The sequence below is a fragment of the Chiloscyllium plagiosum genome, chromosome 15 (genome assembly GCF_004010195.1).
Source record: "Chiloscyllium plagiosum isolate BGI_BamShark_2017 chromosome 15, ASM401019v2, whole genome shotgun sequence".
Taxonomy (NCBI): Eukaryota; Metazoa; Chordata; class Chondrichthyes; order Orectolobiformes; family Hemiscylliidae; genus Chiloscyllium; species Chiloscyllium plagiosum.
In genome coordinates, this window is record NC_057724.1 from 6,249,082 (window position 1) to 6,268,855 (window position 19,774).

Genomic DNA, 19,774 nt, shown 5'->3' on the forward strand with positions numbered 1-19,774 from the left:
AGGCTGGGAATTTTTTTCACTGGAGCATAGGAGGTTGAGAGGTGACCTTACAGCGGTTTATAAAGTCATGAGGGGTATAGATAGGATGAGGGATTTCAAGACTGGGGTGGGGCACATTTTTAAGGTGAGAGGAGAGAGATTTAAGAAAAACGTGAAGGGCAAATGTTTTACACAGGGTGGTCCACGTGTGGAATGAACTTCCTGAGGTAGTAATGGATACAGGCAGAGCTATAACACCTATAAAAAACACTTAGTACGTGAATAGGAAAGGTTTGGAGGGATATGTGTCAGGAGCAGGCAGGTGGGACTAGTTTAGTTTGGAATTATGTCCGGCATGGTTGGAATGAAGAGGCTAATTCTGTATGCCTGGTCTGCTCACTTATGGCCTGTGTCTACACCTGTGCATTAAGCAGGCTGTGAGTGTGTGGCAGAACAGTAAGCATGAGCAGACACCAATCAGGACTGGGCAGCAATGAGGGAGAGAGACAGACCGGGGATAAGAGACATCCCATGGAATCACATAGCCAGGCATGAGGCTGGAGGGCAAATTCCAGACAGTCCCAGATTAGTCACCACGGTCCCATCTGTTGTCATTGAAGAATTGGTCAAGAGAAATTTCAATATTTAAATTTGAATGAGGAATTCTGGGAAAGATGGATTGGATTTGGGAGTGACAAGGAGTTTAAGGAGCGAAAAGGGACTGGAGATCATAGAATCCCTACAGTGTGGAAACAGCCCACACCGACCCTCTGAACAGTATCCCACCCAGACCCATTCCCCTACCCCATTACTCTACATTTCCCCTGACTAATGCAGCTAGCCTTTACATCCCTGAACACTATGGGCAATTTAGCATGGCCAATTCTCCTGACCTGCACATCTTTGGATTGTGGGAGGAAACTGGAGCACCCGGAGGAAACCCACACAGACACTGGGCGGATGTGCAAACTCCACACAGACAGTCGCCCAAGGCTGGAATCGGACCCAGGTCCCTGGCGCTGTGAGGCAACCGTGCCACACTAGTTGGAGCATGAGTTGGCAAGAAGCGTGGGGTCAAGAATAGATTTCTTGAAGAATAGTGAGTGATGATAGCAGTTCCACAAGGAGAGTGCACTGTTGACAATTTCAGTGAACATGGGTTGCGGGAAGGGCAAGTTGGGTGGCTTAGCAATTTCATGAGAATAGGATGGAGAGTTAATAAATAGGGCCTGTGAACAAGATGAGCTCAGAGAGGGTGTGAATGGAGGCCAAAAGGAAAAATACAAGTTCAGGACTAGGGCAGTGATAAGTAAGGATGTGGTTAAACTGGAAACAAATTTAATCAAATCTTGTGAAAGTGAGACATTGCTCCAGATCCCAGGAAGCATGTTGCTGATATTCATATTTCACAATTCCAGGGCATCCCAAAGTGTTTCACAGTCATTAGATTAGATTAGATTAGATTACATTACATTACAGTGTGGAAACAGGCCCTTCGGCCCAACAAGTCCACACCGACCCGCCGAAGCGAAACCCACCCATACCCCTACATTTACCCCTTACCTAACACTACGGGCAATTTAGCATGGCCAATTCACCTGACCCTGCGCATCTTTTTTTGGACTGTGGGAGGAAACCGGAGCACCCGGAGGAAACCCGCGCAGACACGGGGAGAACGTGCAAACTCCACACAGTCGGTCGCCTGAGGCGGGAATTGAACCCGGGTCTCAGGCGCTGTGAGGCAGCAGCGCTAACCACTGTGCCACCGTGCCGGTCATGTTGAAGTGTAGTCAATACTATATGTAGGAAGTGCTCCCCAAGTTGTAGAGCTTCATGCAAATATCAAGGGATCATGCGGGGAAAGAGTCAGTTCTGTTTTGTTAGTTCAGAGATGAATATTCATTAGGAAACTGCTCATAATACCCTTGCTCTCCTTGGACTAAGGCTTTGGGTTCTTTTGCATCAGCTGTGGTGGCAGGTGTGACCAAGCCAAAAGAAACCTCAAAAACTACAGTTATCCCTTTTTCATTCTTGGAAGTCTTCAGAGTGTGGGTCCAACTCAAACATCAGAGGCAGGAGTACTCCCACGAAGGCAAGTCTGACATCGTAATGTGCCCAGAATGTGACCGTGCAGATTGATCAAAACAAAAGGAGGGACAGAAATGCTGTTGCAATAATTTTACAGTCATCCAGAACAGAATGGGCCAAATTATCCAATCACAGATTTGAATCACAGGATAGAAATCACACTTTAAAAGGTCAAACATATACACATAAAGAGAAGGTAAATCAATTGCTTTATCATATTAACAGTTTGCAGGAGCTAGGCACTTATAAATACCCTTAAATCCCCAAACACAGCACAATTATAAAACAGAAATCCATATCAATTGGAAAAAAAATTGCTGAGATTGTGAAGAATTAAATTGATAACTCCTTTTCGCATTAGGCACGAGGTACGTACTGGAAGCCACATATAATAAGATACAGGCACTGCTTTTTGCAGACAGAAAGAACACATTCACCACTGTGTCTGTTTCAACAAATGAGGCGGGAGCCATTCCCAAGTCCATTTATCACAACAATGCCTTGACCAATTAAGACATGCCTGGTTTAAACTTTTTAAAAGATCACCACACTGCCCTCTCCCAACACAAAGTCCAAGATCCTATGTGGTTTACTTAATAACATAATTCTCATCCTGCCCTGCTACCCTTAAAGGTTTCTGTATGTAAGCCTCACTTCTCTCTGACCCTGAATCCCCTTCTATATTGTACGCTTAGATTCTAACAAACTCGCCTCATTGGGATCTCACATTTCTGTATTAAATGTAACCTGCCATGTGCCTGTCTACTTCACAAGCCCGTCAACAGCCTCTTTCAGCTGGGAGAGATGCTGACATTAATACTGTGCAAGATTACACAACAGAGTAATACAATATTAAGAGAAGGGCTGTTGAGTTTGCAACAGTATTTCCAATATATATAAGACTATGTATTAAAACTTTATTTTAGTAGAACACCTCTTTCAATTCTTTCATGGATATTTCCAATGGGGATCCAATGTGAAAATGTCTATGTTAATTTGTAACACCAGTAGGTGGCACTCTAATAGAGATTCTTATCTAAAGCTGATCCCTGTGACACCAGCAGGTGGTGTAGTATCATCCTTCACCCCATCGCCTACAAAATCCACATTTCTCAGTAACTGAAATTTCCAATATCCAAAATACCATTATAAACAGAATAAACTATTACATTTCACAGTAATATGATTATTATGAAAGCAAATTATTGCTGATGCTGGAAATCTGAATCAGATAGAGAGAATGCTGGAGAAACTCAGCAGGTCTGGCAGCATTTGTGGAGAAAGAAGCAGAGAAACAATATCTGATCCTCACCCCTTCTGTCCATGTAAACTATCAACACGTTTCCAAGCCCTTGTTCTCTGCACAATCCACATCCCATGTTGACCTTTCCCTTAACTCTAGGTCTCAAAACATGCTCCCCCACTCCCCCCCCCCCCGCCCCCCCCCCGCCACCCCCAACCATGAGATTTCTAGTTGCCACAGTAATAAAATAGGTTTTCTCAAAGTCACAAATATCATGTGGCAATGATGGATATTGGTTCTTTGTCCTTCCATTGACAAAACTGGCCCAGTCAAGCTTCTTCGAGGAGAAAGTGAGGTCTGCAGATGCTGGAGATCAGAACTGAAAATGTGTTGCTGGAAAAGCGCAGCAGGTCAGGCAGCATCCAAGAAACAGGAGAATCGATGTTTCGGGCATAAGCTGAAGAAGGGCTTATGCCCAAAACGTCGATTCTCCTGTTCCCTGGATGCTGCCTGACCTGCTGCGCTTTTCCAGCAACACATCTGCAGCCAAGTCAAGCTTCTTGTCAGTATTAACCACTGAGCATTCACCTGATTCTGCCCCTTTTCCATCAAGCAGTAAAGCCTTCTATGACCCACCCTCACGTTCTCCGGAATCTCCAGGGAGTACAATAGTGTGTAACATCTTGTGTGAACTTGAGATGTTTAATGCATTTCATATCATTTCCCTGTGCAGATCCTTTCAAGTGCATTCTGACAGAATGTTATTTTTACATTGAAGAGTAAAGAGTACGCAGTTAAGTGTAGAATCATGGAATCCCCACAGCAGGGACACAGGCCATTCGGCCCATCTTGTCTCACTGACCCTTCAAAGACCATCCCATCAAGACCCACTCCCCGACACTATCCCAGTAACCTTGCATTTCCCATGGCTAACCCACTGAGCCTGCACATCCCTGGACACTATAGACAATTTCCCATGGCCAATCCACCTGACCTGCACATCTTTGGACTGTGGGAGGAAACCGGAACTCTTGAGGAAATCCACAAGGGCATGGGGAGAATGTGTAAACTCCACCTTTCTGGTCACCATACGACAAACAAAAGGTTATAGCAGCATTGGAGAGCATACAGAGGTTTCCAGGAATGCACATCAGAAAAGCCAGGTCCCTTTTCTCCTGGAAAAACAAACTTGAGGGTTGCCCCGATAGACAACATTTAAAATTCTTGAAGATTTTGATGGACTGGGCACAGGGTGGTTGATCCCATTTATGGGTCAAGTGCCTTACTGGAAGCCGTCAATATAAGAGAATTATCAAGCAATCCAATTGGAAATTCAAAAGAAACGTCTTTATTCAAAGAGGAGAACATGGAACTGGTGTGGTTGGGGTGAATAGCATTAGTGTGTTTCAGGGGAAACCAGGTGACTGACAACGTTGGATTGAAATGAGCAAAGATGGCAGGGATCAGGATTGGAGCATAACCACTAGCATGGACGGATTGAGCTGTGTGGCCTGTCTTTGTCCTATAGATTATGTAAAATTCTATGCATTCACCTTAAAATTCAAACTTTTGACCAGAATTTTGACTGCTTGTCCTATTTCATCTTTCATTCACTCCACATTTGCATGATTACAGTCCTGCAGAATGCCTTGGGTCATTTTCCTATGTTAAAGCTGCCACATAAATACAGGATGTCGATGGCATTAGGAGTGATGTTGGAATCCCGCTTGTGTAGAAAGAAGCCATTCTATCTATCGAATTCCCTACACTGACTCACTGAAGAGCATCCCACCCCACTCCCGCACCCTATTCCCATAACCCCAGATTTACCACAGCTAGATACACATCCATGGACACTATGGGACAATCCACCTAACCTGCATATCTTTGGACTGTGGAAGGAAATTGGAACACCAAGAGGAAACCAGAGCACTCAGAGGAAATCCACGCAGACACAGGGAGAAGGTGCAAACTCCACACAGACAGTCACCCGAGGTGGGAATCGAACCCAGGTCACTGGTGCTGTGAGGCAGCAGTGCTAATCACTGACTCATCATGTTCATGGGCATTTTCTTACCAGTGATGGTCATTACCTGGCACAAACATGGTCTGGATGTTATCTGAATATACTGGGCTTAGATTAGACCAACAAGTGCTGCTCCATTTTCAGGAGAATAGTTAATGGAGTTCAGCAGAGAGAGAACTCTCACCAGGCCTCCTTGTAAAGAAAAGCAAAGGGCACAGGATGAGTGTGGGGCTCACGGTTCTCTGTGTCTAACTGCCTATTTTTAACTCTATCTAACAGAGATCAGTGATTGCTGCTGCTTTCTGTGCACGAGCCATAACCGCATCACGGTTTCTTTTTGTGAATGATTACAAGTCACTTAATGAAATTGATAGCTGAGCAGTTTGATGTGCTGGGCAAAGGATGTGGTTTCATTTAATTATCTCCACCAAGCATTCTGCCAGCTTAGCTCCCCTCTGTAACACAGAACAGGTTTGTGAATTAATGCTCTGTTTACTGGTAACATAAGCACAGTGAGAGAACTCCCTTTCAACAACTGTCTCACACATAAGCTGCAAGAAACAACACTGTTCGACACCAACTGCCTCACATACAAAGCGAAACAGGTCCAAAGACAACTTCAGGAAAATGTGAAACTATCGTTCATTGTTCTAAAAGCTCATCTGGTTCACTCATGTCCTTTAGGGAAGGAAATCTGCTCTCCATACTGGGTCTGGCCTACATATGACTTCAGACCACAGCAATGTGATTGATTCTTAACTGGCCTAACAAACCTTTCAGTTCAAAGACAACTAATCCCTTCCCAAATCTCATGAAAGATTAGTGTCACAACAAGCTCAAAACCATGGCTCCAGCTCCAAGAGTTGTACTGAATTATTGAGTTCCTTGCCTACGGCCTCACTTCCACCTTTGACATTTGTATCCCTACTAAAAGCTTAGCTCTGTCTCATGCAGGCCGCTCCCACTAGTACAGCCCGCACCTCTACTTCCTCAAGTCCATTGATGGATGTGGCTGGATCAAGTCAAATGCTGTATGGTTCCTTACTGATGAAATTCCTCACAATTCCAGGAGTATCCTGGAAGATGCAAATATAACTCTACCTTCTCTTCTCTTCCATACATTGCCTATTAAAGTCTTTTGCCCTTCCTGCCTGTATCCTAACAACAACCAACAGGTGTGAGGAGCTTACAGAATTCGGTGTCTCCTATACACTGTCTATTCCGTATAAAACCATAAGAAATAGGAATAGGCCCTTCAGCCCTTCAAGCTTGTTCTGCCACTCTTTAGGATTATAGCTAATGCGATGCCCCTTGTGTCCACATCCCTGCCCCTTCCCCATAACTGCTGATTCCCCTATTAACACCATTCAGTTGCCATTCATTGATTTATCCCATAACCAGTTATGCCAAACATGCTCCCCACCCTGCAGCTGAATTAATATCATTCTCTTGATCTGCTCCTACTTCCAATCATGCCCCCTTCCAAATCATGTTCCGTCAATGCAGTTAACACCAAACCATCGTCTGCTAAGTTTCCCTTCCGAGCACCCATGTTAACTGATGTTGTCAATAGTTCTGATGCTTTAAGTATTGCTTTCCCTCCTTTCAACAACTGCGCGTACCTCTACATCCAGGTTTTTGAGTTCTTTCAGAGCCTCACCCCTCCCTATCACAGTCATCACAACCAGATATACATTCTTCTGAGGCACAAGCATTCCACTAATGAATGTTCTGAATCGGCAGCCGTGCCTTTAGTCACGGAAACCCTGAACTCGTCAATCTCCTGCCTGAACCCACTGTCCCCCTCCTTCCTGCTTAAACACACTGTCCCCCTCCCTCCTGCTTAAACCCGCTGTCCCCCTCTCTCCTGCCTGAACCCACTGTCCCCCTCCTTCCTGCTTAAACACACTGTCCCCCTCCCTCCTGCTTAAACCCGCTGTCCCCCTCTCTCCTGCCTGAACCCACTGTCCCCCTCCTTCCTGCTTAAACACACTGTCCCCCTCCCTCCTGCTTAAACCCGCTGTCCCCCTCTCTCCTGCCTGAACCCACTGTCCCCCTCCTTCCTGCTTAAACACACTGTCCCCCTCCCTCCTGCTTAAACCCGCTGTCCCCCTCTCTCCTGCCTGAACCCACTGTCCCCCTCCTTCCTGCTTAAACACACTGTCCCCCTCCCTCCTGCTTAAACCCGCTGTCCCCCTCTCTCCTGCCTGAACCCACTGTCCCCCTCCTTCCTGCTTAAACACACTGTCCCCCTCCCTCCTGCTTAAACCCGCTGTCCCCCTCTCTCCTGCCTGAACCCACTGTCCCCCTCCTTCCTGCTTAAACACACTGTCCCCCTCCCTCCTGCTTAAACCCGCTGTCCCCCTCTCTCCTGCCTGAACCCACTGTCCCCCTCCTTCCTGCTTAAACACACTGTCCCCCTCCCTCCTGCTTAAACCCGCTGTCCCCCTCTCTCCTGCCTGAACCCACTGTCCCCCTCCTTCCTGCTTAAACACACTGTCCCCCTCCCTCCTGCTTAAACCCGCTGTCCCCCTCTCTCCTGCCTGAACCCACTGTCCCCCTCCTTCCTGCTTAAACACACTGTCCCCCTCCCTCCTGCTTAAACCCGCTGTCCCCCTCTCTCCTGCCTGAACCCACTGTCCCCCTCCTTCCTGCTTAAACACACTGTCCCCCTCCCTCCTGCTTAAACCCGCTGTCCCCCTCTCTCCTGCCTGAACCCACTGTCCCCCTCCTTCCTGCTTAAACACACTGTCCCCCTCCCTCCTGCTTAAACCCGCTGTCCCCCTCTCTCCTGCCTGAACCCACTGTCCCCCTCCTTCCTGCTTAAACACACTGTCCCCCTCCCTCCTGCTTAAACCCGCTGTCCCCCTCTCTCCCACTGTCCCTCTCTCCTGCTGTAAGAGGCTGCTTAAACCTCTTACTTTGTCTGGTGATCTGCCCTTCTTCGGCAGGGTCTCAAATTATATGCGACCCTTTGCCAATGAATTGCCCTTTGTACCGCATTGCAGGGGCTAGGTAAATGCAACTCATTGCTGTTGCTATGTCTATCCCGATCAGGAGATGGTATGGGTCGGTTGAGCAGAGTGTATTTGGGCTGCGCAAAATCTGATGGTTCTTGTCTGTATATTTTTCTTGTACATTATCTTATCCTGCCTGCACTACTATGTTACACCTGTCTTTCTGTCACCTTGTCAGCTGAGTGTACTGTACTAAACCCACTGATGACTGTCCTTTCCATTTCATTCAGGAACAGGCTAAAGCTGTGTCTGTAACCACTGCATAATCTCGGGCTCCAACTTTTCATTTCTTACAGTCTCACTCTCTCTCTCTCCTTGTAGCTTCTCCTGTGTGCAATCGGTTGAAAGAACACATTCACATTGTAATTGGATGAGACATTTCCTGCTATTCTAAAACTGCCATACTCTCATTGCTGTGATCTTGCTTCTCCTCCTATTTCTGGGCAGTTATCTCACCCAGCAGGTCTCTCCTGTCTTTCCAAGCAGGGTCTGCTCACTTGCTGAAAGCCGATCCTTGATCTTTCACTCACTTCCTTATTACCCAAGACTTAGGTGCACAGACCCATCCTACTTTGCACAGCATGGAAGCCAATTGGTTCAGAGGTCTGGGGCTGGGAATTTTGGAAAGTATTCTTTTCGATTCTTTGCACAGCACCCTGCTGACAGAGTCATACACACACACATGTCTACACAGCCTTTCTCTGTCTCTCTCAGTCTCACACACACACACTCACAGCACTTGCACACTCTAGCACTCACACAGCAAGCATTTGTCCTGTAGATAGAATCAAAGCAAAGACACACACATTTACAAGACGTGTCTCTCTCACACATTCACAACAACCTGTCCACAAGGCACACAGCCAATCTCTATCTTACATATACTCAAACATCCTCTGAAGGATTTAACCCAATCACTGCTGTTTGTAGGATTATGACAAGAGGGAACATTTCTTACTGATGTCGGAGAGCTCCAGTCAGCTCCTGAGAAAACAACATATTGTCTCCAGTTCACAGGTTTGATATTTTGAATAGTTTATTTTGGGGTGGGGGGGGGGGGAGTGGTAGCAGTGAACGAAGAGTTAAACAAGTTGATATCTGTCGTTTCTAAACTTGATTGTAGTCACGATCCAATGCCCTCTTTTGACTGATTGGGTAACAAGGAGATAGGCAAAGGAGTGTAAAAGGCTAACACTGTTTCATTTAGCTGGTTTGGAATGAGTACTCTGAGATACGTTTTAAAATGCTCCAACAGAGGGGGAAGGAGCTGGAGAGGTTGGTCCATTTTGAGGGGTAAACCCGGAGATTTTTAAACTTTAACAAAGGTTCCGCATGGTAGACTAATCCGTAAAGGGATCAGATGGGATTCAGGGTGAACTTGTCGATTATACACAAAATTGACCTAATGTCAAGAAACAGAGAGTGGTAGTGGAGGGTTGTATTTTGGACTGGAAGCCTGTGACCAGCAGTGTTCCACAGGGATCGATGCTGGGTCTACCTTTGTTTGTCATTTATATAAATGTTTTAGATAAGACTGTAGGAGGCAAGTTTGCAGATGGTGCTAAAATTGGTGGCATAGTGGATAGTGAAGAAGATTACCTAAGATTACAAAGAAATCTTGACCAATTGGGCTAGTGGGGGTTGAGGAGTGGCAGAAGGAGTTTAATTTGGATAAATGTGAGGTATTGCACGTTGTTAAAACAAACAAGGGCAGGACTTATACAATTAACGGTGGGGTGCTGGTTGTGCTGCAGATCATAGAGACCAGGAGTTTAGGTATGATTTAGAGGTGCTGGTGTTGGACTGCGGTGGATAAAGTTAAAAATCACACAACACCAGGTCATAGTCCAAAAGATTTATTTGGAAACTCTAGCTTTCGGAGCACTGCTTCTTCATCAGGTGATGACTACCTGATGAAGGACTCTGAAAGCTAGTGCTTCCAAATAAACCTGTTGGACTATAGCCTGGTGTTGTGTGAGTTCAAGTACATAATTCATTGAAATTTGCATCACAGGTAGACAGGGTGGTTAAGAATGTGTCTCGCACTTCATTGCTCAGATCTTTGAGTATAGAAGATGGGACATCATGTTGACATTGTACAGGGACATGGGTAAGGCCTCTTTTGGAATACTGTATGCAGTTCTGGTCACTGAGTTATAGGAAGGATTATTAACTGGAGAGGGTTCAGAAACGATTTACAACAATGTTGCCAGGAATGGAGGGTTTGAGAAATAAAAATAGACTGGAAAGTTTGAGACGTTTTTCACTGGAGCATAGGAAATTGAGGGGTGACTTTCTTTGTGTTTATAAAATCATGAGGGGCCGAGATAAAATGAATGAGAAAGATCTTTTCCCTTGGCTGGGAGAATTCAAAACTCGGGGGTATATTTTTAAGGTGGGCGGAGACAGATATAAAAAGGACATGAGGGTTACCTTTTTACACAGAGAATGGTTTCTGTGTGGACAGAACTGCTAGAGGAAGTGGTGGATGCAGGTGCAGATACAATGTTTAAGAGGTTAATGGATAAGTACTTGAATATGAATGGTTTGGAGAAAGTGAGGACCGCAGATGCTGAGATCAGAGTCAAGAGTGTGGTGCTGGAAAAGCACAGCAGGTCAGGCAGCATCCGAGGAGCAGGAGAATCGACGTTTCGGGCATAAGCCCTTCATCAGTAATGAGGCTTGTGGATCGGGGCTGAGAGATAAATGGGAGGGGGGTGGGGTTTGGGGGAAGGTAGCTGGAAAAGCGGTAGGTGGATGAAGGTGAAGAAGAAGGTGATAGGTCAGAGGGGTCCAGAGGATGGTGCCGAGTTGGAGCTTGGGACTGGGATAATGTGGGAGGTGGGGAAATGAAGAAGCTGTTTGAATTCACATTGATCCCGTGGGGTTGCAGGGTCCCAAGGCGGAATATGTGTCCCACCCGCACCAACCAAGGCGGAATATGTGTCCCACCGCCCTGTGGCTGAACACTTTAACACCCCCTCCCAATCCGTCAAGGACTTGCAGGTTCTGGGCATCCTCCGCCTTGGGACCTTGCAACCGCATGGGATAAATTGGGATTCCAACAGCTTCCTCATTTCCCCTCCCCCAACACTATCCCAGTCCCAGGCCTCCAACTCGACACCACCCTCTGGACACGTACATCACTACCCCGTCTGACCTATCACCTTCTCCCTCACCTTCATCCACCTATCGCTTTCCCAGTTACCTCCCCCAACACCCCCCCCATTTATCTCTCAGCCCGCTGATCTACAAGCCTCATTCCTGATGAAGGGCTTATGCCCGAAACATCAGCTCTCCTGCTCTTCGGAATCTGCCTGACCGTCGGTGCTTTTCCAGCACCACACTCTCGACTTGGATGTATATGGGCCAAGCACTGACAGGTAGGACTAGTTTAATTTGGGATTATGGTCAGCATGGACTGGTAATGATCTGTTTCCATGCTGCATGACTCTATAAACTAAAAGAATTTAAAGTTTTCCACAGAGGATGAGATTGTGCGGGTGTAGGAATGTCTCCAAATCGATTGCCTGTTGATAAGCATCAGTGGTTAGCACTGCTGCCTCACAGCGCCAGGGTCCCGGGTTCAATTCCTGCCTCAGGCAAATGACTGTGTGGAGTTTGCACATTCTCCCCGTGTCTGCGTGGGTTTCCTCCGGGTGCTCCGGTTTCCTCCCACAGTCCAAAAATGTGCAGGTTAGGTGAATTGGCCATATTAAATTGTCCGTTGTGTTAAGTGAAGGGGTAAATGTTGGGGAATGGGAATGGGTGGGTTGCTCTTTGGCGGGTCGGTGTGGACTTGTTGGGCCGAAGGGCCTGTTGCCACACTGTAAGTAATCTAATCTAAGTAAGTAATCTAAATCTCTGTGGACAGCTGTAGCTGTTTGGATCACAGGCCTGTCATGGTGGTGGTGGGGGGGATCAAGGTGAGTAAAAGACCTACAAGATTAAGAAGTTGAGTTGATGTTTCAAATGTGGAAGGTATTTCTGCCTGTGAATTTTTTTGAATTGTGAAATGACTCTGAGAGGTTTAGAACAGCCAGTTAGCAGCAGGATATTTAATGTTAGGAATTCAGATACCATTCAGAAGACTCCTGTGTCTGCCAATTGGAGTTTGACCTTATTAAGTCACAGAGCTGCAATTCTGCTGAACCCAAATCATTGAATCTCTCTGGTGCATTGTCCCATTAAGACTTCATGAACCTCTGAAGAGTATCCCATCCAGACCCATCCCACAAGGCTATCCCTGTGATACTGCATTTCCTCATGGTTACCTGCCTAGCCTGTACAGCTCTGGATACTATCAACAATTTCCTGTGGCCAATCCACCTAACCTGCACATCTTTGGACTGTGGGATGAAACCAGAGCATCTGGAGTAAACCCACGTAGACACGTGGAGAATGTACAAACTCCACGCAGTCGCCCGAGGCTGGAATTGAACCAGTGTTGTGAGGCAGCAGTGCCCCTGAGCCATCCAAAATTCCTGACAGATACCTGCCATATTATGTCATATGGTTACTGCAAGATTTATGACAAGCCTGGAATGAAGTGGTTTGTTTTGCTTGATTGCAGGATTGCATAGGAAATGCAGGAAAATTTCTTCAAATTTCAGCTGCGTACATATTGCGCTAGAAGTGAATGGCATCCTGACTGTTGTGGTAGGAGTCACAGCGATTGGGATTTTAATCTGACAACTTCCATTAAGTTGAGCTCACCCCAAACTGTTGCTAGCACTTAGTAACTCATGAAGATCACATTCATCCATCATCTTACTCCCGTGACCTGGTCCAGTGACAATTCAAATTAAATATTGTCATTATGCTCCAAAGCAGTGCCTTGGGATAGGTTATCATTTTAGTCCAGTTTATTGTTCTTGCTTTTCCTTACCTAGCACAGCAGGCCATAGGTTCAAATCCTACTGCAGGATTTGAGCACATAATTCAAGCTGACACTGCAGAGCTGGATATGAGGGAGTGCTGCATCAGTGAATTGTCATCTTTCAGATGAACCATTAAACTAAGGTCCTGTTTCCCTCTCAAGTTAAATCAAAGCATTCCTATAGCACCAATAGCAGGATATTAGCCCTGCTATCTTGGCTAGTATTTAACCATCATGTATCATCATTAATACAGAATAACTGGTGATTATTATATTACTAATATTAGCAAAGGAAAGGCCGCACTAAGTATCCTTGCTTCCCACTGTTGTAGCAGTGATTGTGTAGCACAGGCTGAGATTCAGGTCATTGGGACTGCCCTAAAGATGTTATTTCATTGCAACTGGTTTTGCAGTAGACAGGAGACCAGGGACAGCTCGTGCTCTGCTATTCAGACCACCCAAACTGTAGCTCGTAACAGTGGTGATGGATATACTGGATTGGTTCTCCATCTTTGTATAAACCATGGAGAATCTCAGAAAATTATAGACAATCTGCCCACCATTCCCTATTAATTTATTTCAATTGAATAACACTGAATAAAGGAAAGGCTGGCCTAAATTGGGAGCAGATGTTCTTAGCAAATGCGCAACAGGAATGTGGAGGTTGGTTTCGGAAGCACTTGCTGCTGGTGCTGGATTGGTTTGTCCCACTGAGGCAAGGAAGGGATGCTAGGGTGAAGGAACCTTGGGTTGTAAGGGATGTGGGACATCTAGTCAAGAGGAAGAAGGAAGCTTACTTAAGGTTGAGGAGGCAAGGATCAGACAGGGCTCTAGTGGGTTACAAGGTAGCCAGGAAGGAACTAAAGAACACACTTAGGAGAGCTGGAAGGGGGCATGAAAAAGCCTTGGAGGGTAGGATTAAGGAAAACATCAAGGCATTCTACACTTATGTGAGGAACAAGAGGATGGCCAGAGCGAGGGTAGGGCTGATCAGGGATAGTGGAGGGAACTTGCACTTGGAATTGGGGGGGGGGGGGGGGAGGTAGGGAAGATTCTTAATGAATATATTGCTTCAGTATTCACTACTGAGAGGGACTTTGGCGTTTCTGAGGACAGCATGAAACAGACCGATATGCTCAAACAGTTTGATCTTAAGAAGGAGGATGTGTTGAAAATTTTGAATAACACAAAGATAGATAAATCCCAGAGGCCAGATGGGATTTATCCAAGGTTACTACAGGAAGCGAGGGAAGAGATTGCTGCGCCTTTGGCGATGATCTTTGCCTCCTCACTGGAGTAGTACCAGATGATTGGAAGGTGGCAACTGTTAGTCTCTCTTTCAAGAAAGGGAATAGGGATAATCCTGGGAATTATAGACCAGTCAGTCTTATGTCTGTGTTGGGCAAGGTATTGCAGGGGATTCTGAGAGACAGGGTTTATGATTACTTGGAAAACCATAGTTTGATCAGAGATAGCGTGGCTTTGTGAGGGGCAGGTCATGCCTCACAATCCATATTGAATTCTTTGAGGATGTGACAAAATACATTGTTGAAGGTAGAGCAGTGGATATGGTGTATATGGATTTTAGTGAGGCATTTGACAAGGTTCCCCATGGTAGGCTCACTCAGAAAATAAGGAGGCATGAGACACAGGGAAACCTGGCTGTCAGGATACAGAATTGGCTGGCCCATAGAAGACAGAGGGTGGTATTAGATGGAAAGTATTCAGCCTGGAGCTTAGTGGCCATCCATAGGGATCTGTTCTGGGACCTCTGTTCTTTGAGACTTTTATAAATGAATTGGATGAGGAATTGGAAGGGTGGGTTAGTAAGTTTGCCGATGACACAATGATTGGTGGAGTTGTGGATAGCTACTGTAGGTTGCAACGGGACATTGACAGGATGCTGAAAGGGTGACAGTGGCTCAGTGATTAGCACTGCTGCCTCACAGTGCCAAACACCCGTTTAACTCCAGCATTGGGTGACTGTGTGGAATTTGGACATTCTCCCTGTGTCTGCATGGGCTTCGTCCAGGTGCTCTGGTTTCCTCCCACACTCCAAAGATGTGCAGGTTAGTTGAATTGGCAATGCTAAATTGCCCATAGTGTTCAGGGATGTGCAGGTTCGGTGCATTAGTCAGGGGTAAATGTGGAGTGATAGAGTACTGGGTCTGGGTGAGTTACTCTTCAAAGGGTCAGCGTGGACTTGTTGGGCCGAAGGGCCTGTTTCCACACTGTAGGAATTCTAATTCTAAATTCTAAAACTAGGCTGATAAGTAGCAGATGGAGTTCAACGTGGAAGTGTGAAGTGATTCACTTTAGAAGCTCGAATTTGAATGCAGAATCCAGGGTTAAAGGCAGGATTCTTGGCAGTGTGAAGAAACAGAGGGATCTTGAGATCTTTGTCCACAGATCCCACAAATTTGCCAGTCAAGTTGATAGGTTTGTTAAGAAGACATATGGTGTGTTGGCTTTCATTAGCAGGGGGATTGGGTTTAAGAGCCGCGAGGTTGTGCTGCAGCTGTATACAGACCTGGTTAGACCACATTTGGAATAATGTGTTCAGTTCTGGTCGCCTCATTATATGAAAGATGTGGAAGGTTTAGAGATGTTGCAGAGGAGATTTATCCAAATCTTGCCTGGACTGGAGGGCATGTTTTAAGAAGAAAGCCTTCAGCTCCCTCAACCTTTTATCATTGGAGTGAAGAAGGATGAGAGGTGACTTGATGGAGGTGTACAAGATGATAAGAGGCATAGATAGAATAGATAGCCAGACACTTTTTCCCAGAGTGGAAATGTCTATCATGAGGGGGCATAATTTTAAGGTGATTGAAGGAAAGTTTAGGGGAGATGTCAGAGGTAGGTTCTTTATACAGAGATTGGTGGGTGTGTGGAAAGCACTGCCAGCAATAGTAGTAGAGTCAGACACATTAGGGACATTTAAGCGACTTTTGGATAGGCACATGGATGATAGTACAATGAAAGGTATGGAGGTTAGTCTGATCTTAGAGTAGGATACAAGGCCAGCACAACATCGAGGGCCGAAGGACCTGTATTGTGCTGTACTGTTCTATGTTCTGTCTCTCAATTAAGGACTACTCCTTGGGGATCTAGCAGCGAGAAGGTAAGTCCCTTATTCGCATGATGTGGGCTTCAGGGTTTGAATGGGGACGGGGTTTCCATGGTTTCGAATCTGGGACAGGCTTCTTTGCCATCCGGGTACCCCCCCAGATCTGTGCAATTCCAGGAACACCCTCTTAACTCAGCAGGTAGGTCACATGGCCTCCCAGCCAGGAAACTAACCACATTTCTTGCCCGGTGAGGAGGCAGGTGAAGAGGAGATGGTGAGGTACAGCCCTTTGGTGGTCATTAAGTGACCACAAGAGTATAAACACCTGTCTTACAGCAGTGCCTCATTGTTGAGCTGATGTGAAGGAGTGGGTTTCTCTCCTGAGCGAACTCATTTCCATCTCTCCTTGTCTGTCTCACCCCTACAGGGATGTTAAAATCACATCCTTAGTGTGATTGTATTGTGTGGTGGATGTGGGTATAACATGTTATAGTGCTTCATAGCGTCATATACATGGGTATAGTGTATTATACAGTGTTTTATAGTGTTACGTGTAGGAGTATGGACTAGTATGAGAATGTGTGCTATTGTGTAAAATACCGAGCTATGGTGCGATGTGTGGGAGTATGGTGTGTGATATAGTAGGCAATGGTGTGTATACGGGACTATTATGTAGTGTGATATAATGTGCTATTCTATAATCCACAGGGTGTGTGGTACAGTGTGATGTCCTGGAGTATGGTGTCCTATTTCAAATTTACCCCAGTTGGCATTGCTAAATGTATCAAAACAGCTCTGACATGGCGGGTGGAGTGTGGATCTGGATGATAACTATTCTATGATGTGCAGAAATTTGAAAATGAGCCGTGCATTAAAACATGAGACCGCTTGGCCCAACCAGCACATGCTGGATTTTTACTTTCCCTATGAGCCAATAGTTAGAGTCACATTCCTCTGTTCTCAGTTGCTGTTGCATTGGTTTCCTCTTTTTACATATGATCGAATCTGGATTTTAGGGGAACCAGCAAAGTTAGGGCAGCCCTTCCCTGTGCTTGAATCACCTCTTGTGCAACAATTGGATATCCTCCGTGACTTGAGCTGTTTGGCTCCAAATCTCTGGAATTCCTTCCATGCTACTTTCCTCACACCTTCCTTAAAATCTACTTTTTAGTGCTTGACCCCTGTCTTCACCTCTCTTGTCACTGAATCAATGCCAATTCTTTATCTGCATCGACTCCAGTGAAGCTGCTTGGGCTGTGGCACTATATCAATGCAGGGGGGGTTGTTACAGTGGTAGTGGAGAACAAACGTGCATTCCTCTGGCGCCCATTTTGGGAACATGCCCAACCCTTTCACTCACTGAATTAAACAGCAAGATTTCACATGGCAGGACAGTGGCAGATCTTCTTAAAGAAGTATTTCTGCAGGCTATTTTAGGACAGGTGTCCACACGTGTGAACATGGTTATTTATGACCGAGTTATTTTTGGAAAGGACTGCCCAAGGATGTCACATTTTTAGTTGCTCCAATTATAATTAAGAAGTATGCGAAGAGAGATTAGGAAGCTGGTAGACCGCATTACTGTCCCGCCCTTATCCAGAGAGCCTGTTTTCATTCACAGGCAGCAGCAGTGGTATACTGGGGAAGGTAAATCCCTTTCACAGCTTTCCTGTTGCTTGATACCGAATTCAGCTGCTTGCCTTTGAGCCAGAGATGACATTGTCAAGCTTAGATGTAAACATAATACATCACCAGGTTATAGTCCAACAGGTCTATTTTGCTAAAAGTTCTGTGTCTTATGAGTCCTGCTCCACAGCTACCTGATGAAGGAGCACTGCTCCGAAAGCTAATACTTCCAAATAAACCTGTTGGACTATAACCTGGTGTTGTGTGAATTTTAACTTAGTCCACCCCAGTCCAAAACCGGCTCCTCCACATCATTGTCAAGCTCGGCACAGCAGGTATGAACTTCCTTTCCTTCAGGCACTTTCAACAGAGTTGGGAAATAATGAGTTAAGGGCAGGCCATGACGACATCATCCCCATGGGCAACGTGCTGCCGAGAGAGAGGACAATGCATTATTTATCTTGTCCTCCCCCTTTAGTGTAAGAGGAAGGAAGAACTTCCATTTTTACAGCATGTTTTGTGGCATCTTCTCAGATGATCACTCCTAGTAACTTGTGGTATTAGCTACCTCTGCCAGTATGTGGTAAGACTTTAAGACGCAGGAGCAGAGTAGGCCATTCAGTCCCATCGCGTCTGCTCTCTCATTCAATGGCTGATCTGATAATCCTCAACTCCATTTTCTTGCCTTTTCCCCATAACTCTTGAATCCCTACTTGATAAAAAATCTGTCTACCTCACCCTTGAATATACTTAATGACCTAATCAGTAACAACACTATGTGGTAATACTCCGAGAGAAAATAATTCCTCCTCATCTTTACCTTAAATATGTGACCCTTTATTCTGAGTTCATGCAAAGGTTGATATAATTTGCTGCTGCCAAGCCTCCCTTCTTTTGTCAATAAATTTGTATATATTCTCTAACATTTCCCAGTACGACAGGTAATTTCATTGGAACCTATGAAATGTTTAATGGAATTGACTAGGTAGATGAAGATACAATGTTTCCTCTGGTTGGGAAGTCCAAAATCTTAATTTCAAAACATTTATAACCAAAATAAGGTGAAATTATTTGACTCAGAGTTGTGAATGTTTGGAATTCTCTACTCTGAAGGGCTATGGAAGCTAAGTCTTTGCAACTGATAGATTTCTGATTACAAGTGGCATAAAAGTTTATAAAGATAATGTGGGTAGAAGGTGTTTGATCAGCTTTGATCATATTAAATCAATAGAATCCTACAGGGTGAAAGCACGTCATTCCGCCCATCAAGTCCACACCAACCCTCCAAAGAGCATCCCACCCATCCTCCTATCCTATCCCTGTAATCCTGCATTTCCCATGGCTAATCCACCCAACCTCCACATCTCTGATCACAATGAGTCCATTCAGCATGGCCAATCCACCTAACTTGCACACCTTTGGACCAGGGAAGGAAACTGGAGCATCCAAAGGGAACCCACACAGGTGTGGGGAAAATATGCAAACTCCACACAGTCGCCTGAGGCTGGATTTGAACCTGGATCAATGTGCTGTGAGATAGCAGTGCTAACCACCTGAACCACCCTGCCACCCTTGGACCATAGAATGGGTTCAATGGGTCGAATGGCCTGCTCCTGTGAAAGGTGTATTATCATTAGCATAGAGCTCCCACAGTGTGGAAACAGGCCATTTGGCCCAACAAGTCCACACCGGCCCACCGAACAGTATCCCACAGATCCGTTCCCCTACCCCATTACTCTACATTTACCCTTGACTAATGCACCTAACCCACACATCCCTGAACACTACGGGCGATTTAGCATGGCCAATTCTCCTTACCTGCACATCTTTGGATTGTGGGAGGAAAACA

General features: G+C 45.7%; 1 protein-coding gene across 2 annotated transcripts in view; it reads left to right on the plus strand.

The window, feature by feature from the left end:
* si:dkey-172j4.3 (diacylglycerol kinase eta) overlaps window positions 1-19,774 on the plus strand; it is a 268,396-nt gene that overhangs the window by 133,969 nt on the left and 114,653 nt on the right. The window contains exon 1 of one of the 2 annotated variants that reach the window (XM_043704350.1): window positions 8,899-9,370. The exons of the other annotated variant lie outside the window; for it this stretch is intronic. Coding sequence (XP_043560285.1) covers window positions 9,314-9,370 — 57 coding nt within the window. The 5' untranslated portion in view covers window positions 8,899-9,313. Of the gene's footprint in view, window positions 1-8,898; window positions 9,371-19,774 lie in introns of those variants that run through there. 2 annotated transcript variants of the gene reach the window in all.